Source organism: Dermacentor variabilis, unplaced genomic scaffold, assembly GCF_050947875.1.
Source record: "Dermacentor variabilis isolate Ectoservices unplaced genomic scaffold, ASM5094787v1 scaffold_12, whole genome shotgun sequence".
In the NCBI taxonomy this organism is placed as follows: domain Eukaryota; kingdom Metazoa; phylum Arthropoda; class Arachnida; order Ixodida; family Ixodidae; genus Dermacentor; species Dermacentor variabilis.
In genome coordinates this window covers 22,302,866-22,330,175 of record NW_027460280.1, presented here as the reverse complement: position 1 = coordinate 22,330,175, position 27,310 = coordinate 22,302,866, and the positions used below count along the sequence as shown (strand labels likewise).

Genomic DNA, 27,310 nt, shown 5'->3' with positions numbered 1-27,310 from the left:
AAAGGAAACTTTTTTCCTCTTGCGACGGTGTCATGCACTTTGCCCTCGAAAGGGCTATTGAACACTGTTTTGATACGCAGCTGCAGAGCGTGAGGAGAACGGGTTGCAGAATAAATGCCCTCTCTCAAAAGATAATTCTTTGTGCTTTTTAGCCTTAAGAGACCTACCAATGCTGCAGCATAACATGCAAAAAAAAAAGTGCCAGAAAGAACTAATATTTTTTGCTTTGGCAAGCTGTAATTGAGTGGCAAACAAAAACTTAAACTCAGTTTGGTGGTTCATGAGAAAAAAGAACTGCTTCTACGCCTATTAGAAGAAAAAAAAATTGTTTATTTTCAATTGCAGCGAACCTCAATTGACTGACGAACTGATAAGGAAATCCAGATTGGTGGATTATAATTGAATTAAAAGAAGTGAATTCCCCGAGTATGATTGCCGCAATGCCCTCGTTGATCCTGGCAAGTCGTTGGTGCCAAGATCTCACCGTCAGTAGAGTAATTGCCAAAAGAGCTAGTGTCCCTATGCATCAAGCTTAGTAAGCCAGAGCTTCTCAAACAGGGTTTGAGGATGCAAATGCAGAATTCAAATGGAGCATTCAATGCGTTATGGTGGCAGAGGTGCCCGAAGACAGTTTGCATTCCATAGAATAGTGGAGGCTGCAGCAGCCTTGGTTGTGTTAAAGCAATGCGGGTGCATGCGGCATATCAAGAGAGGGGTCATAGAGCTGGAGCTGGGTTGTCCAGACAAGGATACATGTCCAGCAAGCAACTAATCGGAGCGTTTCATGAGCACAAACAAGGGCTCTTGACAGGAAAGGGAAGAGAAAAAAAGGGAAGACCTTAAGCGATTGCCACCGTGCAGTGTGTTGTGTTGAGAAAGAGGACCCAACCTATGCAGCAGAGGTCTTTGATTAATCACTATTCACCATGCAGTAAAGTGGCATGTTCTGCAATCTTTGAACTGATTTTTCGCAGTTTGCACTTTTGGGCCAAACATGACTTTCTGAAAAACTATCATTTCCAAACTGCTCTGCCAAAATCTGCTTTCGAGATGCTTTATAGAGTGAAATTTTGTCAAAAATGAAATAAAGTATGTTTTAATTTTCTAAATTTCTTCTAACACAAAGAAAATACCAACTATCTGACATATGATGACGACATCAGGCTTGGTTTTCAAGGGAACAGAATTTTTACACAAAGAGCATAAACAAACAAGTGGCTGCCCTTATCCTGCACTGTAGTCCACCTAGAAGGTATCTATTCAAGTACAGCGAATATATCTCTATTATATTTGAAATCAGTTTTTTTTAAGGTGACACACTGCACTGCTCAGTATGATGGCCACAACTTCTTTCATGTTAGAGCCAGGGTAATGAAAGTTACAATATATTCTAATGAAGACAACATAAATGAATCTGCAAAATTTTAATAAAATCACAAACTGTTGAAAAGCTGACCCTTCAGCTGTGCATCCCTGATTTTGAGATGTATATATATTTTTTTAATGTATGCTTGGACTGCATTTTTGTGCAAATAGGTGTGGCGTGCTGCTGGTACAAATGAGAACCTCAAGTTGCCACCGCATAATGAGTTCATCCCAAGCAACTTTGACCGATGTCCACGTGAAGGAGAGGTAAATTGATTTTCTTGTCTTTTGGAGTTTATTTATAGCGTTGTTTAGTCACATCAGAAAGTCCAGTTACTCTAACTCTAACCAGCTGCTAACTCTTAACTCTAACTAGCTGCTTTTATATCCTTTTAATACAAATGCAGTAACCAGGATGTTCAATGGGAAAAAATATACTGGCTCTGATTTCGTTCTGGTTCAAATCTGTTTTGGAGAAACGAAATTTTATAACAGTTTGCAAACCAGTCCACATCACTTAACTGGTTCAGGGCAGTCCATATTATTTTCATGGCGACATGCTGCATAGTTTTTTTTCACTTGTACGTGTGGCACATGTCTAAGTTCCAGAGGAGGTAGAAATGGACTCCCTGACATATGGGAAAGACCAATCAATGTTTAATTTCGATAGCAGTTGTACGTACACTCCAGGCACATCTCTGCCGTCGCCGTCACCGTGAGGTTCCATATAAAGTCCAAGGCTGATAAAATCATTGCCACGCTTCGTATGCTGTATGTGTGAGTGAAAGCATGTAAGGGTGAGCTGGCACTTGCCGTTCATAATCAAATTGGGGTTTTGGCATGTAAAACTCCAGAGTTCACTTCACTTCAGTGTACAGCAGAAAGTATGTTACAGAAAAATTATATTTATCTAAAATTATCCAAAGTAAAGAAACGCCATATAAATAGCTGCTAACTCGCTTTTACAATTTTTTTGCTGACACTGATTGCCGTGCTTTCTGAAGTTGCCTCGTAAGCGAAATAGTATGCCACATGAATTTGATTTATTGCCTCATAAGTAAATAAGATGCACTGTCTTTTGTTGCATTGTGGACTGCAAACATAGCAATTGGCAACATGACAAGGTCCATCATGTGTCCACGACTATAGTGTCCCTTTAAAAGGAAGTGACAGAAAAAGAATACACAATGACAATTTATCACTACTCTCAAGCACTTCCGGCGCACAGCATGTGTAATCTCCTTGTGTAAGAATGTGCTCCGTGTTGACACGAGCTGGGCAATCAGTGTTGCTCTTGAGGTTTCTTTTCGCGAGGACCATGAATCGCCCTTGTCACATTCTGTGATCCAAACTTAGTGATTGAGGACATGTCTAACTGTGACATCATGTTCTTCTGCAAGGCAACAGGCCAGCGGAGTGGCTGCAGTGCATCGGGCTGTCCATATCCTATCGATGCCAGAATCTACGCACTTGCAGCCATCACTTCACGCCGGAGGATTACTACCACAATAGAGAGTTTTATCATGTCCAGTATTCTGGTAAACGCAGGCGGACTAGGCATTTTGCCGAATGGGTGGAGGCACGAACATGAGCGGCCTGCAGTGTACAGCTACCTGGTAGCATAGGGCTAATATAGGAGTAACCAAATGTATTTTACTTTGTGGCTGGTGTAAACTTTCGGTAGCAATGTAATCGTAAACATGTTGCCTTTTTAAATGTTTCCGCGTAGGGGGATCTGCGTCAGCAGGCATTTGGTGGGCATCTGTGTTAGCAGGCATTTGGTGTGTTGCGACATCACGAACCTGAGCACATAGAAGTTGGACCCTTCCGCATGTAGCCGTGCACGTCTTTGCCATGTCGGGGGAAAGGTGCTCTTTGGCATTGAGCCTGCTGAGTAAATGCTCTTTGGCATGCTGAGTAATTGGACCTTTATGGCCCTTCGGCAGAGGCAACACACCCTTTGGCCTCGGCTTCATGTAGACAGCACCCCCGGGCTGACCCAACTGGGGGAAATCGGTAGCTGCATCTTCCTATCCACCTCTCTGATCTTCGTCTTTCTTTCTCACTTCCAGTCTTTCCTTTATCGTCCTCTCTTCCTTTTACTTCAGATTTCACGGGCAGCAAGGGTTAACTTGATGTTGCCTATCAAACCGTGGGTATTTTATATTAGGTTATAGTAGCTACATACAGCTGGCATCTGCATTTTCTTTGAGACTTGTAGCATCCCCTTGTTGGGTTCGGTGGTGGGGGGCTGGTGTAGCTGCCAAAATCAAATAAATTCTGTATGGCTAAGACTTCGCCCCCCCCCCCTTCCCATTTGTTCTCTTTCGAAAAGAAGACGCACCGAAGAAACTTCAACTGTTCAGCCAGCAAAAAAAAAAATAAAAAAATAATAAAGGAACTATTCCCACACTTCCATGTTCTACACAATCGACATCATTAAAAGACCATCAGAACTATCTCTCCTTTCACTGTGGCCAGATGTCTCATTGAAATACTAGATGCTGGCTACAAAGTGTCAAAAATGAGCAGTGACAACCTACTTTTTGAAATGCCAGATACTCAGCAACACAGTAAACTAGCAAAGCTTGTAGCATTTGGTAATGTGCCAAAAATTCACAGGGTCTCTTATGTCATCCCTAAGAAGACATGAAAGCGAAAGCCCAACTGCTGATGCATTAAAGACAGACGCTTGACGTACACATCCCCCTTAATTTGCTTAGTCTACTTTGCTTAGTCATCCTTCTTAATTTGCTTGCTCATCCTCTTGATTTGCTTACTCATCCCCCTTAATTCATTTAGTGTACTCTGCTTAGTCATCTCTCTTACTTCCAAAGGTAGAGCTTTCAACTCTCACCCAAGGTCGTGGCTTCGAGTGCCTTAGTTAACTATATCTTAATTACCTGTGTATAATTAACTTCACTTTAATTACCACCAAAGGTGGTGAGTTTGGCTCCTGCCAAATGCCGAGGGTTTGACTGTGACCAAAGGTTGTGGGTTCATCTCCCACCAAAGAATGTGGGTTTGAGTGCCCTAATTAACTCTATTTGAATTATGTCTGCCTTAATTAGCTTTGCCTTAATTACCACAAAAGGCTGAGGGTTTGACTTCGACCAATGGTTGTGGGTTGGACTCCCACCAAAAGTTGTGGGTGCTGGTGCCATAATTAACTCTATATTAATTTTGTCTTCATTAACACCAAAGGTCATGGGTTCGACTCTCACCAAAGGTCGAGGGTTCGTAGCCTTTTTGTACCTTTCTTTTTGTCGAGGCATTTTTGGTCAAGGTGGACTGACTGATGAGACATATACAGTACATAACACACGTAAAAGAGTCATCTCCAATGATGATCTCTTTAGAGAACTCCTACACAAACATAATCCAAAGTTGCCGTGTGTTCAAGAAACACATCTGAAACCTACAAACACAAACTTTCTTCGTAATTGCACCATCTTCCTAAAAGACTGTGAGATGCCTCCGGCGGTGTAGCGATCACTGCAGACAAGTCTGTAGTTTGTCGACATGTTGCCCTTCAGAGACGCCTCTTGAAGCAGTGTCTCTTCAGGCAATTTTTTTAAATAAGTCTGTCGGTGCATGTTCTTCATACATACCACCTAGCTATTAACTTGAAAAAACATTTATATGACCTCATAGATCAACTGCCTGAACCATACGTACTCGTGGGTAGTTTTAACTCTCACAACACTTTGTGGGGAGACCCCCGTTGTAGCACAACGGGTCAACTTATCGAAAATTTTCTTACCACCTCTGGTGCATGCCCATTTAATAAGAAGGAGCCCACTTATTACAACTTCCAACGCAACTCGTGCTCATTGATAAGTTTAGCATTGGTTCTGCCTCTCTTCTGCCTTGCCTGGAATGGAATGTCATCAACAGTGCTTTTGGAAGTGACCGCTTCCCTGTAACTTTAAACTTAATAACGCAGCATGACAATCCGCCCCATATTCCGTGATGGAAATTAGCGTCAGCTGACTGGGAGCATTTTAAAGAAGCAACTTATTTTATAAACGATTTTAGTATAGATGATGCTGTTGCACAAAATTTGGTGCTTTTATTATTGATACAGCTGAAAGGTTTATCCTGCAAATGAATGGCGGTTCACTTACAAGATGTGTTTCCTGGTGGAATGAAGACTGTAGAAAAGTGTGAGAAAGGCAGAATAAGGCATGAGGCGTATTGCATAGGTTGCAATATGCAAAAAATCTTATTCAATTTAAACACAATAAATCACAGGGAAGGCGGACGTGGCGTCAGGCAAAGAGGGAGAGCTGGATGAGGTTTCTCTAGCGTATAAAGTAATACACACAGTAGGCAAAAGTGTGGGATGGTTTAAGAAAGGTAAAAGGGCAACAAATCCATCCGTTATGTCTTACGAACGACCAAGGGAATACCTTGCAAGACCAAGCAGACTCTCTCGGGGAGCACTTTGAGCGCGTGGCAAGCTCAATCCATTATTCACAGTCCTTCCTTAAATACAAAACATATAGAAGAATGTAAGCCAATTGTGCATAAATGCCGACAGAAAGAACCAAATAATCGTCCTTTCAGTATTGCTGAGTTGAGAGCTGCCTTGATCGCATGCAAAAGCTCTGCACCGGGACCTTACAGAGTCTTGTATAACATGGTAAAGAATGCACACACTGATGCACAACTGACACTACTCGCACTTTTCAAGACTATTTAGGCTGCTAGATACCTTCCATCTGCATGGAAAGAAGAGATTGTGGTCCCTGTTTTGAAGAAGGGTAAAGACCCTTCCTGGTTGGTAAATTATCACGTGATAGCTCTCACAAGTTGCCTTTGTAAGCTATTTGAAAAAATTATTAATCCATTTATACATTTCCTTGAACTGGACAAAGTGCTTGATCATTATCAGCATGGCTTTAGAGAAGGGCGGTCCACAATTCATCATCTTGTGTGCATTGAAGGGGAAATATCCCTGATGCATTTGTACATAAACAGTTTTTCCTATCGATATTCCTCAATATGGAGAAGGGCTACAATCAACGTGGCGTTACAGAATCTTGCGAGACTTGTCGGAAATGGGCATCCGTAGAAATAGGCTAAACCTAATAAAAAGCTGTTTATCTAATCGTACCTTCCGCATCAAAATCAACAATGTATTGTCACTTCCATTTATACAGGAAACTGGTGTACCCCAGGGAGGCGTGCTCAGCTGCATACACTGTATCGTTAAGATGACCACACTCTGCGCTTCATTACCGCTGGCTATTTTTTATTTCGTCTATGTGGATGACATACAGATAGACTTCAAATTCTGTAACCTCGCAGTGTGTGAGAGACAGGTACAGCTAAGCTTGAACAAGTTGTCCAAGTGGGCAGACAAAAACGAGTTAAAGTTAACCCCCACAAAAGTACTCATATTGTTTTTACAAGAAAGGGAGGCCTTGTTCTAGATCCTTGTGTAGAACTGTGTGGACAACAAATACCTATAATCAAAAAGCACAAATTTCTAGGTATTCTACTTGACTCTAGGCTTACTTTTATTCCACACATAAAATATCTCAAAGCGAAATGTCTAAAAACAGGGAATTTACCAAAAATTCTATCCCACACAACATAGGGAGCGACAGGAAGTGTTTAATGTATCATTCAATCATGATTGGCCTATGGTGCCATGGTATATAACTCTGCTGCCCCAAGCGTGCTAAAGATGCTGAATTCCGTTCACCATCTAGGTATCAGCCCGGCCACTTGCGCTTTCAGAACAAGCCCTATTGAAAGCTTGTACGTAGAATCAAACGACTGGTCACTCCATCTGCAGGGAACCTCACATATTTTCTAAAAATACTCTAATCATGAACGTCTGTGTTCCAATACCGTTAACGATATGACGTGTGCTACTCTTCCGTAATCATCCCTCTGTAAGACAGCCTTTCTCACTGCATGAGGGAGCTTAGTGATGAAATGGACGTCCCACTCCTCGAACATCGCTTAATGCCTCCAACCAAGCTGTTACCACCTTGGGAGTGGTAGGTGGCAGAATGTGGTGGTAGAATATATTTTCTAGAAGTTGCAAAGCATGCTCCAGAGCTCGAAATTTTAATGTATTTTCTAGAACTTCCGTGCAAGCACTCATGCACAGAGTTTTACAGACGCTGCTAAGTCACCTGCCGGGGTATCTTATGCAGCCGTCAGTCCATCCTTCTCGGAATCCAGTGTGCTGCACCTGGAAACAAGTGTCTTTATGGCTGAGGCCTGTGCACTATTGTCAGCCATGAAGCATATAAGGAAATGAAAACTCAAAAAGAAGAACAATGATATTTTCAGACTGCCTAAGCATTGTAAAAGCTATGTCACTCTGTAAACACAAAAATCCTGTACTTATTGCGCTTAATTCAGTTCTGTATAGAGTTTATATATCGAACCAGCATGGTCATTATATCCTAGGTACCTGGCCACAGAGGCATCGAGGGTAATGTGCTAGCACACCAAATGGCCACATCAATTATATCGCAAGCTATTAATCCTACCGCTGCTGTCCCTGCCACAGATCTGAAGCCTTTCTTACAAAACTGTTAAGTCACTGGCCAGACTTGTGGTATGTGGAAGCAAATGATAAGATTCACGTGATTAAACCACATTTAGGTTTCTGGCCCTCTGAACCGAGAAGACAGCAAACTGATATCCTATTCTGTCATCTCAGAATAGGACACACATATAGAAATCATAATTTTCTACTTAGGTACTGGAAAAGAATCTCCTACCTGTGGTAGATGTGGGGAGAGGCTAAAGAGGCCGGGAAGCCGAAGCTGAGAGAAACAAACATTTTTCTCTAACATACCAGTAGCACATCCCTCTTGACCCGGTAATGTTTCTCAGTCCAGCACAGTTTTTTGTCACCAAAGCAGTCTTAGGTTTGTTGAACGATGTTGTGTTGCATGTTATTAGCACAATAAATTCGTAGCACATCCTGGCGTTTACACCAAAGCCCCTTTATAGTGGCTAGTTTTGTAGGCGTGCCATCTGCTGACTAGTAACCTTAGTTCAGCGCTTCCCAGATTCATGACAACAAATGTTGCGCTGCGGTCAGAGGCCTGACACAAGAGGCGTGCATCATGTGCTGCCGCGGTCATATTTATCACTGTATGTAAACTGGTGAACAGTTTCACAACAGGTACAGATTTACGAGTGCAGCGAAGGTCTGTCACTTACCAAGGTAACATACTTTTCTTGTCCGTCAGCTGTTTGAGAGGCAAAAATATAGAGCTCTTAACGCGGTCTATTCAGTCAACACATTAAAATTAAGTCTACGAGGAGGAGGAATAAACTTTTATTGTAGAACCAGCACTTTATGATGGCCGGGCCTAAGCCTCCCACGAAGGGACGTCGAGGGCCTGCCTCGCCGCCGCCTCGCGGGCGTGCTGGGTCGCCCAGGTTTGGTCGTCGAGGGCGGAGCTCCGCAGAGCCCCATGCATCCTCGACAAGAGAGTTGTGGTGTTAGTCTGTGTACTGTGCTGGGCACTCCCATAGCATATGCGGAAGCGCAGCCGGGTGAATTCCACAGCACCGGCAGTTGGGGGTAGTGTAGACGTCCGGAAATATAAGGTGGAGGCGGGCGGATGAAGGGTACGTGTTTGTTTGTAGTAGACGCAGGGTGGTAGCCTGCGCCCGGCTGAACTTTGGGTGAGGCGGGGGGAAGAGTCGGCGACTGAGGTAAAAGGCCTTAACGAGATCGTTATAAGTTGTCAGACTGTCCCTGGTGTCCAACTCATCTCCAGTGACTCCGGCGCGGTTGACTAGGCCTCGCGCACTGGATTGGGTGACCTCGTTGAGATTGGGGAGGTGTGGGTGGACAGGGCCCGCATGGGCCGGGATCCATGTTAGGGAGATTATGCTGTCTTTAGAGTGTGGTGCCTGGCAGAGGATCCGAAGAGCTTGGGGAGAAATACGGCCTTTGCTAAAGTTAGTAACGGCTGAGCGAGAGTCACACACTATGGTGTGACAGGTGGGATCTAAAGTGGCCAGGGCGATGGCCACTTCTTCAGCCGTCTCGGCAGTAGGGGTAGTGACGCTGCAGGCATGGTGTAGGACTCCATCGCGTGTGGCGACGGCCACAAATCGTGTGCCATGGGAGTATTGGGCTGCATCAACAAATGTGACGCCAGGTACGTGGGCAAGTGCTTTTATGATAGCTCCGGCCCGAGCTTGGCGCCGGGCCCTGTTATATTTAGGGTGCATATTTCTAGGGATAGGGTCTATGTAGATCCAGCTACGGATGTCGGTCAGGATCGGTTGTTTGGGGCCCTGTTGCTGATGGTAGGTGAAGCCAAGCGTGTACAGAATAAAGCGCCCCGTTTTAGTAAGGGTGAGCCGTTCAAGCTGAGAGCGTTGTTGGGCTTCAATGAGTTCGGAAAGGTTGTTGTGAACTCCCAGTTGGTTGAAGAGTTCAGTGCTGGTGCAATGCGGGAGCCCAAGTGCTTGCTTGTAGACCCCTCGTATGAGGGTGTCGAGCTTGTTTTGCTCAGCCCGGTACCAGTTGAGGTACGCAGCAACATAGGTAATGTGGCATATGACAAAGGATTGGACGAGTTGGAGAAGGCTTTCTTCTTTGAGTCCTCCTCTTCGGTTAGATATACGTTTAAGAAGTCGTAGGGTGTTTTGCGATTGGGCACAGATCTTGTTGAGAGCCAAGGCGTTGGAGCGGTTGGTAGAGATGGTGAGACCGAGAACCGGGATACTAGGGACGTGTGGGATAGGACTGCCATCTTGAAGGCGTAGGGTGATGGCGTCACAGGGTCGGTGATCAGATTGGTGTTTGGGAGGGCGACCCCACTGAATGGGCTTGTATAGCAGAAGCTCCGATTTAGCCGGCGAACAGCGCAGTCCGGTCCCTTGGAGATAGGCTTCAACCGTGTCAATCGCCGTTTGGAGGGCTGATTCCATTTGACCATCACTGCCTCGGTACGACCAGATGGTGATGTCGTCGGCGTAGAGGGTATGGTTGATATTGTCGACTTGCTGTAGTTGCTTGGCAAGGCCAATCATGACTAAGTTAAAGAGCATGGGAGAGATAACTGAACCTTGCGGGGTGCCTTTGCTGCCAAGGGGAAGCTGGTCTGATCGTAAATCCCCGGCCGAGAGGGTAGCCGTGCGATTGGAGAGAAAGTCACGGATGTAATTGTATGCTCGCTCTCCCAGGTGGAGGTTGGAGACCTGGTCAAGGATAGCTGCATGGGAAATGTTATCAAAGGCTTGAGTGAGGTCGAGTCCGAGGATGGCTTTCATGTTACGGGAACGATCGTTTAGCACTTGATGTTTGAGCTGCAACATAGCGTCTTGAGTAGAAAGGTGAGGGCGAAATCCAATGATGGCGTGGGGATAGAGAGAGTTGTCCTCGAGGTGACTGTTGATGCGTGCTAAGAAGGCGTGTTCCATCACCTTGCCTACGCATGAAGTGAGGGAGATGGGCTTTAAGTTATTGAGGCTAGATGGTTTGCCAGGCTTTGGGATTAGGATAACGTTGGCAGTCTTCCAGGCGGCTGGAAGGGCACCACTGCGCCAGCAATCGTTGATGTAGTCAATCAGATGGGACACGGACTCGTCATCGAGATTGCGAAGGCTTTTGTTAGTGACCCCGTCTGGCCCTGGAGCAGAACGACCGTTAAGCTTGCGTAGAGCGGCATGTATTTCAGATACGCTGAAATCTGCGTCTAGTGTAGGGTTGGGGCTACCGATGTAATTGCTGTGTGGACTGACTTGTCCCCTGGAGATATATCTGGTGCAGAGGTAGTCAAGCACCTGTTGTGGACCTTGCTTAAGGGTCTCCGTATAAAGGAGCTTCTGCAGCCGATCCTGTTGGGTGGTGCGGGTGGTGGTATTATCAAGCAGATGTTTGAGGAGTTTCCACGAGGAAGGGCGATGAAGTTTTCCATCCACCGTGTTACACAGCGCAGTCCATTGTTGCCGGCTGAGGGTTTGACAATGCTCCTCGATGGCTGTGTTCAGTTTGGAGATCTTACTTCTGAGGCGACGGTTTAGGCGCTGCCCCTTCCATCGAGCTAGGATGGAGGCTTTAGCCTCCAGAAGATGGGCGAGGCGGCTATGCATGCGTTCAACTGAGGCATCTGTAGTTACCACCCGAGTGGCCGTTTGAACATCAGTGTGTAGCGCTTGCATCCAGGTGTTAATGTCGGTAATGCCTTCTGCTGAGGTAGAACCGATGCGTATTTTTCGAAAAACATCCCAGTCGGTAATGGTGAATTCTTTAGTGGGGGCAGGGGCGGCAGCGAGTTGGGGTAAAGAGAGAGCAAGGATATAATGGTCGCTGCCGAGGTCTTGCTGGGTATTGGTCCAGTGTGCATTGTTGATATGTTTGATGAAGGTGAGGTCGGGGGTAGAGTCCCGGGTAGTGGAAGTACCGAGGCGTGTAGGAAAGGAGGGATCTGTGATGAGCGTAAGGCCTAAGTCGTGGTAATCTTGCCAGAGGTTGCGAGCTGCAGCTTCCGTGCGAACGTAGCCCCAGCCTTTATGGGCGAGGTTGAAATCACCGCCGATGAGTAGGGGGTGCGTTCCAGCTACGTGAAGAGCCTTCTTAAAGAGGGTGAGGAAGCGACACCTTGCTTTATCCTTGGGGCTATTGTAAATGTTCAGAAGGAAGATGCATTCTTTCCGTTTACGATTGGGAATTAATTCGAGGAATAGGTGTTTGATGTGAGGACTATTGAGATCATGTTCAATAACAGGAATACGATGCCGTACTAGGGTGGAGATCCGGCGAAGAGGGTGGGTGGTATGGAAGGTTTGATAACCGGGGAGTGTGGTCGGGGCGTTGTTGGTTTCTTGAAGTAGGATAGCATCCGGGCGGCGGGTATGTTGGCGTAGGTATTGATTGAGTACCGGTTGTTTATGGCGAAAGCCTCGGCAGTGCCACTGCCAAATGAGGGCGTCTTGATTAGTGTGAGCCATGATGGGAGATGGTGGATGTCGCCATCGGCGTCCCGGAAGGGTCGCAGACGGGGGCGGCATGGCTAGGAGGCGTGAGAATATGAGTTTCCAGGTTGGTCACGCATTGGACAATACCAATGAAGGCTTGCTGGATGGAGTCCAGTGCATGTTGGGAAGTGCTAATAGTTGTTTGAAGTGAGATGAGCATGTCTTTAACTTCAGAGCGGACCTGGCCCGTGGCTCCATCTTGCAGGGCTCTCTTCTTGGGGGCGGGAGTCGAGGGGGCCTCCTGACTAGGGGCAGGGACGTTCTGTGCGATAGGTGTAGGGGCTGGTGTTTGGGACTGTTTGATGTCTCTAACCTCCTGTGAGAGTTTAGTTAGGAGATCGCATAGGATGGCGTTGTCGCACTTAAGCTGAGCTATTTCTGGGTGTTCTGGTGAAAGAGGAGGGTAGGTGACTTGTGTGTTGGCGATCTTACGACCCTCTCACGAGGTGCCCATGAGAGCGTCTGCGAAGCTCACCTTGCTGTTGTTGGTAGATGTGATGCATGAAGCCGATGCAGACCGGGATCTTGAGCGTTGTTGCTTGGATCGAGATGGAGTTCTGGAGCGGGAACGGCACGCCCTTGACGGTGTGCGGGAGCGTGGCCTGGTTCTGGTGCTGAGGGTGGAGGGGCCGGCTTGTTTATAGGTGGCTTGGCTGGTTGTTCGTCGTTCTCCGATACGCTTGCGGATGACGTACGGGGTTTTATATCGAGCGGCACAGCTTTTGTCCGCGGTGAGATGGGGACCACCACAGAGCGAGCACTTAGGGTTACAGTTATGGTCGGCGGGGGGGTTGCGGACACCGCAGCCCCGGCATATCTTGTTATTTGGGTAGGGACAAACGTCCATACGGTGTCCGAGGCGGCCACACTGGTAACAAATGTCAATTTGCTTCCGATATAGCGAGCATGGGAGTAACGTGGAACAGTAGTGGACCTGATAAGGCACATCCAGTCCGTCAAAAGCGACGAAGTCCGTCAAAGTCTACAAAAAGCAGTACAAATTCTGCTCATACGAAATAGCCTTTCGTTAGTTGGTTCTAAAAGGAGAGCTAGAGTTGAAATTTATTTTACGAATCAATATGATATCTGCTGGTGTCTGAACGTAATTCACGCAGGGAGTATTCTTATACCATGAAATGCATAATGAAAATGACTTTGTCTGGAGAAATGTAAGCTACAATCGAACAAATATTGATATTTGCACAACTAAACTCACTGGCTTTATTTCTTTGCCTGTATGGGTGCAATTATGAACAAGATATATATGGGAATTTGTGTCGAGCTGAACATGTTCACTATATAATCAACAACCTTTTTTGGCAACAGAATTAAACTTGCTTTTTATTTTATTTTTTAAATTCTATTTCTTACCTTGTTTGATAATCTTTGATTAATTGTGTTATCTGTGATGAGAGTAGCAGCTTGTCGCATGCAATATAATAGTTCGGACTATTGATGGTAGTATACATATATTCAAATGTATATGGTAATTCTCAGGTTGTATGCGTAAACCAGCAATGCCAAGCTTTTACAGTAAACTTTAGCCTTAAATAAAACTTGGCACTGCATCACAGTGCTCACAATGAATTTAGTGTAGCGTAAGGTGCTTTTCTTTTCTAGAGTACGCTCAGATGCGAAGTTCTTGCTCGTCGCACGGAAGTGCTGGCGAGCAATGAATTAGCTTGATGATGCTGTTTGTAAGTTCAAGTCTGTGCTGCTCACAAGCGTCCTATCCAGAAGGCTTGAGCTGGAAAGAAGAAAAATCTGCCAGCTGCAGTGCACGCAGCAGCTATTTTCTTGTGAACTGCAGCCACTGCTCTTGAAGTTGAATCTTATTCTGCTATATGACGGTTGATATTTGTCATCGTACATGTCAAACAGCTTCAAGGTGTGCAAGTTTAGCTCACTGTCTCTTCAGGATTATTTCAGTGAGCGGCATCTCGTCAAAGTCTTGCTTGTTCTTTTTGTGAAAGCTTCCTTCAGCTGGAATGTTGGGTAGCATCGAAGGAACAATGTCACTCATTAGCTGCAGATACACCCTCAGAATCTGCACAATACGCGCAATGAAGTGTTCCTCGAAGTAGCGCTTGCACACGGCTAATGCGGTTGAATCATTTTCTCAGGATGGCGATGTGCCAGCCCACATTTCTGGGTCTCATGGCATCAAAATCAGCTGTATTTTAGCCCGTGGCTTTCATGTTTATAGCCAAACTTGAGATTCGACACAGAGTAAGTGGTGTCCCTCCGCCTAGTTTTCTTCTGTGCAGGAACACTTTCACTCTTTCTTGAAGCATGAAACGTTTCATATTCATTAACATCATCCACAGTATTCATTTCACTCCTTAAACTTCTAAGTGAATTACTGAAACTCTGTGCTCTGTGCTCAGAACTATCGTTACTGAGCACAGTGCACAATGGTATCAGCCTGCTAACAGATGAAATAAATGACCGCTTTTAAATATTACTCATTGAGGCAAGATGGATCACACTTTTATGCACTCTCTCGACATAATTTAACCATTTTCTTTCAGATTTTATTGCAAACACCAATTATATTAAATATAACAGGCACATAGTAACACTCGGTAGCAGATGATGCGCGCTTCACGACAGGCCTCTGACCTCAGCTCCACTCCTTCGGTTATGACGTGAAAAAGCAGTGAACTATACCAATCGGCACACCTACCCATCTAGCCACCGTAACCGCTTCGTCACCGCAGTAGTAGTATGGAGGGGTTTCATTTTATGCCTCCACCTATCCGTCACAACACCCAGATCACCTGCGTTTACCTGAATACCAGGCACTATCGGCACTGTGACAGAACACTCGCAATGCACGTTGCTTGGATAGCTCTTGCCGTGAATCGACAGCCAAGCGGCTCGCGGGGAGGTTGGAGAGGCTACGCGCGCTGGTTCCAAGACACAGGAAGTAGACGACACGACATCGCATTATTACGCAGAGCCAGTGAAGGTGGAGCCTAACCTCGATTTCGCGGTGAACGAGTTGAGGAGAAAAAGCATGTCTAGGGAGGAGGGTAATTTGTAATCGGCCGTAACTCTCTTAATACGAGATGCTTGACTTAAAATATGGCACAAATGCCTTACTGCAGCTGTACCCTACCTGTCTACAAAATTTGCCTAAACCTTTACAGGGACTCATTAAACCAAACCGTGTCACGAAATTATTATAAGTAGCGAAAATAAAATACACGGTTTTTAATGGAACTAAAAGCGATAAATGAAAATAGTTAATTACATCATGAAGGAGAGGTTCGTTATATAGAGGTTTGACTGTATTCTAGCACACTATACCATAACGTGGTAAAAAATTGCTAAAATTGTCTTCAGTCAGGATTAAGCTGTACTTTTAGTCTGTGCAGAATGACGTGTTTCAATGTGTCTTACAGAATTCCTTCTATGGTAATTACAGTGGCCTGCCTCGCTTACTGTAGACCAGCTGCAATGAATGGTTGCTAATAGGCAGTATTTACCTCATCTCTTAGGCTCTAAGAGCAGCTGTCGAGTAAATTTCTTCTTAGGGTGCTTAGTTGCCTTGTCTGTCTTCAGTAAATAACATTCATTCTTTATCACGAGAAGCCAACAGACAGACACCAAGGACAACATAGGGGAAATTACTTGTACTTACTAATTGAATTAAAATGATAAATTAATGGCAATGTAAGTGGAGGAAAAAACAACTTGCTGCGGTGGGGAACGATCAGACGTCTTAGCATTACACCTGCAATGCTGTAAAATAACTTGCAGCAGATGGGGAATGATCCCACGTCTTCACATTACGCGTGGGATGACATCATCGCACACATAATGTGAAGACATGGGATCATTTCCCACCTGCGGCAAGTTGTTTTTTAATCCACTTTCATTGCCATTAATTTATCATTTCTTTAATTCAGTTAGTAAGTACAAGTAATTTCCCCTATGTTGTCCTTGGTGTCTTTGTTGGCTTCTCATGATATGATTAATAAAAATCAGGCCCCTAGGTTAACCCCCTTTCTTCTCATTCAATCTTTATTGTACTTTGTTAATTTTTATTTGTGCGCCATATTTTTAAAAAATTAATCTTTACAATGTGTGCTGTTTAGCAATTGATGGCTTGTAGTTGTCAATATGCATGTTTATATTTAAATATAATCTGCCTGGTCTCAATTCTTTTTATGCAGGGAGAACAACTGCCTGTGATGATCAAGGTAAGTTATGAATAGCACATCACGGTCTTGCATATGGCTATAACAAACATTTTAATTTCAGAACACAGAAAGCACTCGTGTGTGGTTTGTTCAAGACCACACATATGACCTCCCCAAAGCTGTGCTTCATTTTGAGTTCAAAAGGTATGCAAAGACACTTTTATTACTTATGGTTGTATGTGGGAAATAATTGCACACTATCTTCATCTTCTCATGATTCACGCATTGACACTTTGAAACCCTGTTTTAACCGTTAAGGACGGTTAAAAAAATGAGAATAACTTGCCTGAAAGATGGAATTTATTTTTTCACGTCCCAACGATTCACATGATGATATAACGCAACATTGTGAAAAATTTGTCAGAAAGATGAATTTTACTAGGGAATAAATTTTTTCATACTGGAACATAGATTTGCTTCACTGCACAAAAGTGAGTCTAGGTTCCCAACTTCACTTGCAAATAATTCCGTTGATCATGTAAAGCAAAAGCATGGAAAGAAATTTGTCAGAAATGTGAAGCTATAAGGAAGGTGGGTTTAAATGCACACAAGTGAGTCTATGCTCCTAACTTCACTCTTAATAGCTCCTTGCGCCATTTGATGTCATTTACAAAAAGCACAAAATAAATGCATGCTATCTCAAAGTGTGGAGCAACACAGGAGCTCAAATAGTTGTCAGGATTGTGTGAAGAGCAAAAAATGTAATGTTATATGAATACTGAATAGTAGTTTTTGAATCGAATATTGAATCAAATCAAGAAGAAAAGCGGAATGTTGATTCGAATATCACAAAATTTAATGCTTACAAGTTTTGTGAAAGAAAAGACGGTGCAGCACCTGCTTGGATGTCTCCTACCATTGCATAACAAAAATGTAAAAAAAAAAAATGCTATCACTAACTTGTGTATACAGAAATGAAGATATGCAGTACAGTGTACTCTTGTTAAAGGGAACCTCAAATTAATATACCAACACTTATTACAGATCAGATGTATATATAAAGGTCTGAAAAATGTTTTTTTTTCTCAATAGAATATCTGTTGACTAGAATCAAGTACCCCTTTTCCCTGTGTCGTTATGTTATACTGGATACCAGTGAGGTTTTTGGTTTAGTAGTGAATGTGTGTTTTATGGCAATCTTTTATTGCAAAGATAGCTTTGCTCCTTGGTTGCCCCCTATGCCATCAGGAAGTACACGGCAAGTTTGTACGACATGCCCCACCCTTCCGTCCATCTGCGGTTCATGCAAATGTATGCAGCCGATTAGTCAGCTCACTAGTCACATGACACTTTTGCAGTAGCCGTGTAAATGGAAAGCTTGTCATGTTTCGGATTGCTTGAAGATGCAAAAAAGCGACTGATGTGCCTCTACAAATGGCATCAGAGATTGAGAGGTCACCATACGATGTGTCACAAAGATTACAGCCGTGGGCAACTTTGTTGCCATCCTGTAAAATTGTTTTCATTTGCAAGTCGGTTCGTCAGCTTTCCAGGTGTCTTGCGGCTGCTGCGAATAGAACTGCGTATACTCGGCACCAAGCTGTAAATTTATATGGGTGTCACAAGGCGCACTTTTGATCGTGGTCAAGCCTGATGTGGATCGAATGTCTCGGTCTTGACTGGCTCCTTTGCGTAAACTGTGCAAGGGAGCCAATCACAGTCATGAATTTTTATCTGGATTGGGCTTGATCGCAATCAAAAGTGGCCGTGTGACACCGGTGTTGTCGATGCTTGACGACACAGCGCCGAATGAGGCCTAATAGCCTAGGCAATGCTGGCCAATGTAGTAACAGGCCAGAAGTCAAGAAGAAATTGCTTTCTGTTAATATTTTCTTACGGGTGGCTCATCAGTGATCGGTCCAGATATCACACGTATGGGTTAGTTTAATGCCTGTTGAAGCGGTGTTTATTTGAAATTGAATTTGTCTAAGTAAACTGCGTCAGAAAATTCATAAAGTACGACTTACACACAATCTCCAGACAGGATAGTGTGGGATTGTAACTTGATACATGATAAAACATAATTCTGTTACTTGGAAACGCAAGCACAAACTGGAAGAACCAGAAAGCTCGCCTTCGTGCATAACATTTGCCACTAGTGTTTCCAGAAAAACATTACGGTTACATAAGCTGCAGTTGCCGGGAAGTGTGAGGAGCAGTCAGGCATTTTTGAATGCTACCGGGTTCTACTCAAAGCTTAAGCTTTGCAAAGCAAAGCTTAAGCGTCCTCCACATTTTTTTTCAACATTTGTGGCACCTGCCAGAAAGAGGCAGCTTCCACTAGGAAGAAAACATTTTTTTTTTTGTGGTTCATGCCCCTTTTGCTCTAGAACATCAAATTTTTCAGGCACTGTAGCCAATTAAAGCGGAAACATTTTGTATGTTTCAGAATATTTCATTCTTCTTTTCATGTTATCAGCGTAATGTAGCAAAAATTTTTTGTACCTTTCAGTAAACATCTGTTTTTCACAAATTATATTACATACTATTAGGCCCTCTCTAGAGTCTGTGAAGGAGTACGTTTACCTAGGTCAATTACTCACAGGGGACCCTGATCATGAGAATGAAATTTACAGAAGAATAAAAATGAGTTAGAGCGCTTTCAGCGCACAGTGTCAGATCATGACTGGAAGCTTACAATTATCATTAAAAAGAAAGGTGTACAATCAATGCATTCTACTGGTGCTGACATATGGGGCAGAAACTTGGAGACTGACAAAGAAGCTCAAAAACAAGTTAAGGACCGCGCAAAGAGCAATGGAACAAAGAATTTTAGGCATAGCATTAAGAGGCGGGAAGAGACGGGTGTGGATCAGAGAGCAAACGGGGATAGCCGATATTCTAATTGACATTAAGAAAAAAAAATGGAGCTGGGCAGGCCATGCAATGCATAGGATTGATAGCCGTTGAACCATTAGGGTTCAGAATGGGTGCCAAGAGAAGGGAAGTGAAGTCGAGGACAGCAGAAGACTAGGTGGGGTGATTAAATAAGGAAATATGCAGGTGCAAGTTGGAATCGGTTGGCACAGGACAAGGGTAATTGGAGATTGCAGGGAGAGGCCTTCGTCCTGGGGGGACAGTAGACATAAATAGGCTGATGATGAGGCCCTAATGTGTGTTCTTGAAGTCTCTATTTTTGGAAAGTACATATTCTTTAGGTTTCTATTGATTTATAGCATGCTATTGTAACAACAACAGTATATTGAAAAAAATTTATTATTAAAGCCTTCAAGACAAGGCCATTTTTTTCCATACTAAGGAAAGAGTTAATTCAGTTGCACATGGCTTAACCCTTTGCATTCATGCGCAATTACCAATGTATCTGGTTATTCCAATCGGGAACCATTTCATGGGGGAAAAAACGCTCTCAGGTAAACAAACTCATCTTCAGTGGTTTATTTAAGAATTTTTACTCCTTATACTCTAAGCGGTACTTCAGCACTGTGTGGTAGCGTTCAAAGCACTGTCCTGGCTGGAGGCCAGGATTTGCACTGCAAGTTTGTAAGATTCACATTGTCATTTTCTTCTAAAGTTCTCTTATTTTAGGTCATTTGCTAACCATTTTAAGGCGAAATATATTCAGCCACAGCACTGAGATCATCTTTTGATTCACTGAACTCGTGTGAATTTTGTTTACAAAACACATAGGGAGAAAACGTCACCATCCTGTCGACACTTCACTCCGCAAATTGTGTGAAAATTCCTTCAAGTATGGAGGAAAGAAAAGTGCTAGCCTAGTCTGGAGGCATTTGAAGTGCACCTCTTAGCTGAACAAGTTCCCGAAAGCTGGTGCTACCAACTCGACCAGTGAACAGGGGCATGCACTTTTGTCAGGTGCTGAACTGGAACGGAACGGATATTTTCAAGTGTCGGGTGGGCCCAGCACATAACCACAAAGGCTTAAGCGAACCATGGTTACTGTGCTTGAATTACAAATGGGGAAAAAAAAAGAAGAAAAAAAAAATCTCCATCACCACAAAGTTTCAGGTTGCCGATTAAGTACTCTAGAAACATTTTCCTAGTATTGCATGGATTTTATGTCGTATAAACAATTGTGTGCATTACGACTCAACACAAATTAAGAATGTGTATGTTGATACAAAATTTGAGGCAGCAATTTCATACATGATCAGGAAACGGGAACCTAGCAGGAAGCATCCTTTTATAATGTTAGTACTATGAATAGCCTTGTTAAAATGTATTTGAAGTAGGTAAGGGTCTGAGATGGAAGATTTTATTGGTTTATGTGGCAAGAAGCATTCTATGTTTGTACAGAGAAGAGGTGTACATTATATTTCTTACATTGAACACATGTCAACAGGTTCAGGTAGTTTTTGGTTTAGTTTTGTGCGGCTCTAGGGTCTTGCATTGACATCGCTGCCTCTCAGCTTCTGTCTTAGCATGACGAAAAGCTTTATGTTGCACCATTGCCTTTCCCAAATTATGCATCTTCAATTTCCAAGTGAGTTCCATAGAGACGACATTTCGCCCAGGTGTTCTGGCAGTTTAATGTTTCCATGTGGCTTCAACCTGGTGGCGCTGTCACTCCACCACAACTGCAGCTATGTACCTGCTCTTCGGACATGACTGCCTTCCTGCAAGGGTGTTGCATATGGCAATGTGACCAGCATAATCCAGCAAGGGAAGAGGCTGATGCCATGGTCTCCTAGGGCGTATACGTAATCGCCGGTGCCTGTCTCCTCCTCACCTTTTGAGCTGTTTTATTCCTCTTCGCCTTGTTACGTTTGGGGCATCAGCCCAAGCGTGGAGGCCAGGGTCGTTGTGGTATCGACGTTAAACAACATGCCACTGAGTCAACGTGGGCACTGAGATTATGACAAATTCTGCACTCCTACAAGAATCTCTGTTTTACCCAAGCAGCTTGTCCGTGATGTCGCTGCAAAGCAGTCTTCCGAGGCTACATACTTATTAAGGTGTGGGCTGATTGCCATTGCAGCATCTTGAGCTTCATGCCAACGCATTCATCCAGTCAAGGAGTGCTTCAGCATTTTGGGGAGTGGATTTCCTTTTTTGTGAGCTTGTGTCGTTGACCTCTTCCTTAACTCGCCGCAGTTGCTTAGTGGCTATGGGGTTGGGCTGCTAAGCACGAGGGCGTGGGGTCGAATCCCGCCCATGGTGGCCGAATTTCAATGGGGGCGAAATGTGAAAAAAAAACCTGTGTACTTAGATTTAAGTACATATTAAAGAACCTTAGGTGGTCAAAATTAATCTGGAGTCCCCCACTATGGTGTAGCTCAAAATCAAATCGTGGTTTCAGCATGTAAAACCCCCATAATTTAATTTTTTTTAACCTCCTTCTTGTCATCACTGGAACAAAGTGACTAGTGTACTTCTTTCCCCTTTCCACAATCATCTTGGGGGCGGCGCATGTGCTTTCTGTGAACCTTCTCCTCTTCAGAGGCAGAGTTCTGCAGTGTCTAAAAACCACTGGATTGGCCAATTATGACATCTGTTTGGCTGTTTCCCTAGCAAGCGACCTTGACAAGACAGATGGGATTTAACGAACCATCTTGCAGGCAAGCGGATGTGCTCTGCCAGAATGTAGACATGTGCTCCGTCCTCATGTAGTGTGTTCCCATAATGATGTAGCTTGTGCTTCCAGATTGCTGTAGCTGTGTGCTACTAGTAAATATGTACAGTGATCTGTACTTCTGCCAGTACGAGTATGCATTTACTTGTGAATAAGTTTGCCCTAAAAACGGCCACATGTACGCGATTTTCAAGTGACGACGACTGCAACGAGCAACAGGTTTTGCCGTCTCAGAGGGCAATCTACCGCCTTCGCTGGTCACGTCGCCTTCTTTTTTTTTTTTTTTTTTGCCAGCCAGAAAATTTTGCTTGTCACCAAGAATTCCATGTACCAGCTTCCACCATGTACTGCTTGATTGCAGAAAAGTGTGGTAGCAACCAGTCCTTATGCTTCAATCTGAACTCGCTCCTGCCACTTGCTCTCCAGCATAATAGAAAGTAATAAATGGTAAAATCGGCCATCGCTTCGTCTCATCTCTTGCCGACGAGAAAGTATCGGCGATGTTTTGAGGCTGTTATTGATATCAGTAGTTAGTTTTGATGTGGTTAGGCCTGAGGGGCCACCGGGAGCAGCAGAAGTGTTTAGATTTTTTTCCCCCAGAGGGGGCACCATGGCATTTCACGTTGGCGATATGGGACATACATTTTTATCGGTGATGATGGCATATTAAAACAAGATTGAGTAAATTTTGATTAATAAATTCGCCTCGTAGCCTGGTTGCGATTTTTTTATGGGCATACGATTTTATTTATTCTGACAATAAAAATTTGTTGCTGAATTTTTTCGTGATGTCATGCTCATGTGGTCACTTCACACCGTGACATGACAGTGTGATGGGGTATGCCTGTCATTCCGCTTGTTGCTTGAATATCGCATGCATATGGTTGCCGCTTTAATTCTCCCCTGCCATTATGAATAAACCCCCTGTTCAGTTCCTTCAACTCTTGTCCTTGCAACTTGTCACTAAGCTAGCAACTCTCATCGTAAAGGTATGGATAACAGTGTTAGCCTGCTTAGGTAACTCCGTGTGATGTGCTGGTAGCATAGGCTAGGTACTTGTTTTCGAGGCTCACCAGCAGCGTAGGCTGTAGAGCGACCATCAGTGTGGCGTCGGACACCAATACCACTTCCTTCCCAAACCCTACAACCTCCACGCAGCTCCACCAAAGACTGTACTTTGGCATTTGAGACACTGTAGAAGCTATCCCAGTTCAGCTAATCAGTAGGAGTGATGCTTTAGTCCTAAAAATAGATTCGACACACGCCCTCACGGAACTGAAACTTGTCCATTCAAAGCTGTGAATAGTGCAGAAAGTTAATCGGCTCAGCAAGACACACTAGCACAAGATCACTGTTGAATGGGTTACTGGTCATGTGGCTGTAGCTGGGAACATGACCGCTGACCTACTGTCAAAGCAACCCATCAATAACCCAGACCCCATGGGTGCTTCTCATTCTTCAATCAATGACAACCTCAGATTATGCCTTTTAGTCTGCAAAATCTGCTTTTGTTTGCAGACACATGCACCAATTTCCTTGTGCTCTGTGGCCATCCCTGGTGGCTTGACAAAGAAAGAGATGATTTTGCACAGGCTTGGGTGTTGCACTAACACCTCGCATTACAAACAAGTGGAGGCATCGAAGTGACCCTGATAAATCAAACCAACCTACCAGTTCATGTCACTTTTGCCATCAGGGCTATGAGCTACTGGATGCACAAGACCTGCTACAGACTTGTCTGCCAACCACCATCACTTGGCGTTGCCACGTCCACCAAGCCTGGTTCTGCACTTCACACAAAAATGGCCAGCAAAAATGGCTAAATGGTACATCATATTGTACACTCCTCATCTGGGAGGTCAATTAAGACTGCCTTATATAAAACAAGAAGTGAAGTACTCTCTCCAGTTGTTTCATAGGCCTCATTTTCACTACTGCCCTTTGTTTAACAGTTTTCAATGATAACCCACAATGCTGGGTGCCCTTGAATCATCTGGGTAATGCTGTTGTATTGCAAGTGCCGATGGCTCTGGCCAATCACCAAAAAACAGCTTTCGTAACACCAGATGACCTGTATGAATTTAATGTTATGCCATCTGGGCTTTGCAATTCCCCTGCTACTTTTGGAGGGATGATGGACAATTTCCTCCGTAGGCTGAAATGGAAGTTGTGCTTACGTTGCCTTGATGATGTGGTCGTCTTTTCTGCTGATTTTGCCACTCATCCGTGCCGTCTCGAGCATGTGTTGCAAGGCTTAAAGGGACACTAAAGGCAAATATGAAATCAAGCTAAGAGGATAAGGTAAGCTCGAGAATCGCGATACTATTGTGAACAGAGCCTTAATAGAGAAATTGAGGTAAATGCAGGACATGATTGGAGACTCCCCAGAGACGTTCAAGTACAGGGTTGTTCAAGTACAGTGAAACCTCGTTAAACCATAGTTGACCGGAGCTCGGAAAAAGTATGTACTGAACTTTTAACCGAAATAGCATGAGATCGCCCACTTACCTGTCAAAAACGGAACTCGGAGAGAGTGCGATGAAAGGGGGAAAAAAAAACGTGCAGTATTTATTCACTTCGCACGACAGAAGTGTTATTTTCGTTTGATGCCACGGCGGCCTAGCAGTGACGACAGCGGCCTCAAACTTAATGAAGCTGCAAGCCAGCTTTTCAGCCAGCCCCCTCTTCTCGGCAAACACTCACATGGCAGATTCCTCGTTGGCGTTACGCATTCTCCGTGTATGCGCGCGTTAGCGCTGCAGAAGTCGCGGGGCGCTGTTTTCATTGCGGGGTGCTGTTCTCGTCGTGACGATTGCATTCGTGAGGCTGACGTAATGTGCAGCTTCTGCCACTGTCGGGCCTGAATAGCCCATGCTGCCGCTTTCCGTGTCACCCTCATCACTTCCACTAGTCGACACTTCGGCAACAACAGAGGGAACGATGGTGAAAAGTCGAACCTCGTGGCCGACATCTCTTCGCGATCGCAGCAGCACTGCCGAGCAACTTCTTTGCGTTCCAAATGCCACACACCGTAGTCAACAGCAGACCCCTGTCGCATGCCAGCGCAGACTTTTTTGTGTCACTTTCGATAGCACGAATGACGTCTAATTTTTCTTCTATGCTGAGCACCCAGTGTTTTTTTTATCCGAGCTTTGGCATGACGCGAGTGCTCACTTGCATGACGCCACAACGCTCTCTGGCACGGCGCCGAAATGATGTTGATGTGGCTTCATACGGAAACGCACAGGGCGCTTGGAGGCCGTTGTTCCGATCTCTGAGGCTTGTTGTTCTGCCGGGCCACCCGATGGAGACGACGCTCCGCCGTGTTTGCTCGGCAAAAAGTGGAAACACTACATGTTAACCGACACGTATGCAATAAGCTGATACGGTTTATGCGGATACAAAACACACTGCTGAGTCAGGGATTTGACTTTACTACTTTTAAAACAAAACTACTGTTTAAGCGGGCGCAGTTTAACGAGGTTTTAGTGTACTTGTCCGATGGCGAAAGCACTCCTTAGTTAAATTCTGTCTTTTTGCAGTTTTTCCTGTAGCACAAAAAGCACAAGGACAGATATCTACACTGATAAATTCTGTCACTGGTACTCAACCACACATTGCAAGAGACATGCTTGTGTTGTATTATAAGACAAAATAAAATGCAACTTGTCCAGTTCTGTTTCATTAGAAAAAAGAAATTATTGAAATTACCCTTGACAGTGAAATGGGCAGTCTAAAGGTTTCGTTTTAAATTGACTCCGCACTGCCCATGCTTTCACGTTTCAGTAGTTTTGTTATCGCATAGTGCTGCGCTGGTTTTGCTGGCTTGCGGAACTCGCACAAACTGTAAGTAGCAGAGAATTCACTATCCATGTGGTGTCATGGGATGCCCGAATGGTCTACGCTGCAACCAAAAAGCATCTGCATCGGCAAATCCACTGCTCTGTTATGGCTCGGCACCGCCATCTGTTAGGCACTGTTTTACTCACCACCAAGGGTGGTAATGGCGTATGCAAAGTCACCACTCCCCCAGTTGGGTGGTTGAAGATACGAATTACAAAAAAGGTATTCGGACCCTTCAGATGCAATTTTCGCGTAAACTGTCTTTTCTTGGCATGAAACAAGAGTTGTAAGGTCTCTGCAATGGTATTTAAACAGCCTACGTCGACTTAGTATTTGCCTTTAGTGTCTCTTTAACTGATGCAGGCTGCCAGCTCAGTATGAAGGAATGACGCTTTGGAGCCAAGCAGCTAATGATACAGTCGCTGGCCAGTTTTACGGCCTTCGCAGAGACCGAAAAGTTGAACAGTCCGAAAAATTCGTTCAGACAAAAAAAAGCAATTTATTAGGCTTAAAGTGGCTATAAAAACCTTTGATAACATCCTGCCTCGTACTACGCTTGGAGGCGATCAGATTTGCTTGGATTGATGCAAGAGTGACGTCGTCTCCGTATACAGTCTGAAAAGAGTGTCACCGCGTTGGCGATCTGCGATCTCTGGTGCCGGAGATTGCCATTGAAATAGTAGAAACGAGCCACGTTTCTTCGCACAACTTGGCTCTCGAGAAGGCACACAAGGTGGTGCCGACCACATAAATGCGAAGCTGCACGAACACACACATGGATGGATGTCTCTAAGACACACCTGCTCTGTGGACACAACACATGCAAATAGCATCCGAAACTTTCAAAATAAATAAATGAATAAAAATGGATCTTGCATCAAGTGATTATGATGATAGTGCTGACAGAAAGAAACAAGTGCCGTCCCCTAGAGCATTTTGTCATCCAAGGGGAAGCGGGCATGGCCTCCGAGACTGAAGAATGTTGTGCAGGTCGCAATCTTGAAGGCTATAGAGGGGGCCACTCGAAGCCAAGCCAGTGGAAAATCCAACATGGTGGCCCTCAAGGTCGGGTAGCGTGGCTATGATGGCTAGATGGGTAAGTGTGCCTACCGGCGTAGTCCACTGCTTCTCCGCATCATGAAAGCAGGAGTGGCGCTGTGGTCATAGGCCTGTCACGAAGCGTGCATTATCTGCCATGAGTGTGTTGTTGTTGCACAGTTCTTATATTTAAAATAATTGGTTTTCAGAGTGAAACCTCAAAGAAAATGGTTAAATTATGTTGAGATAGAGTGAAAGTGTCCCTGGACAAAAGAAAACAAGCCGGAAGGACACCACTTGCTTTGCGCCAATTTGTAAGTTCGGCTAC

The 27,310-nt window shown here is 44.5% G+C and overlaps 1 protein-coding gene across 2 annotated transcripts in view; it reads left to right on the top strand.

The window, feature by feature from the left end:
• Window positions 1-27,310, top strand: part of Ide (Insulin degrading metalloproteinase) — a 247,923-nt gene that overhangs the window by 90,457 nt on the left and 130,156 nt on the right. For both annotated transcript variants that reach the window (XM_075676326.1, XM_075676325.1), the window contains exons 14-16: window positions 1,537-1,632; window positions 16,524-16,550; window positions 16,612-16,694. In XM_075676326.1, the coding sequence (XP_075532441.1) occupies window positions 1,537-1,632; window positions 16,524-16,550; window positions 16,612-16,694 (206 nt within the window). The remainder of the gene's footprint in view (window positions 1-1,536; window positions 1,633-16,523; window positions 16,551-16,611; window positions 16,695-27,310) is intronic.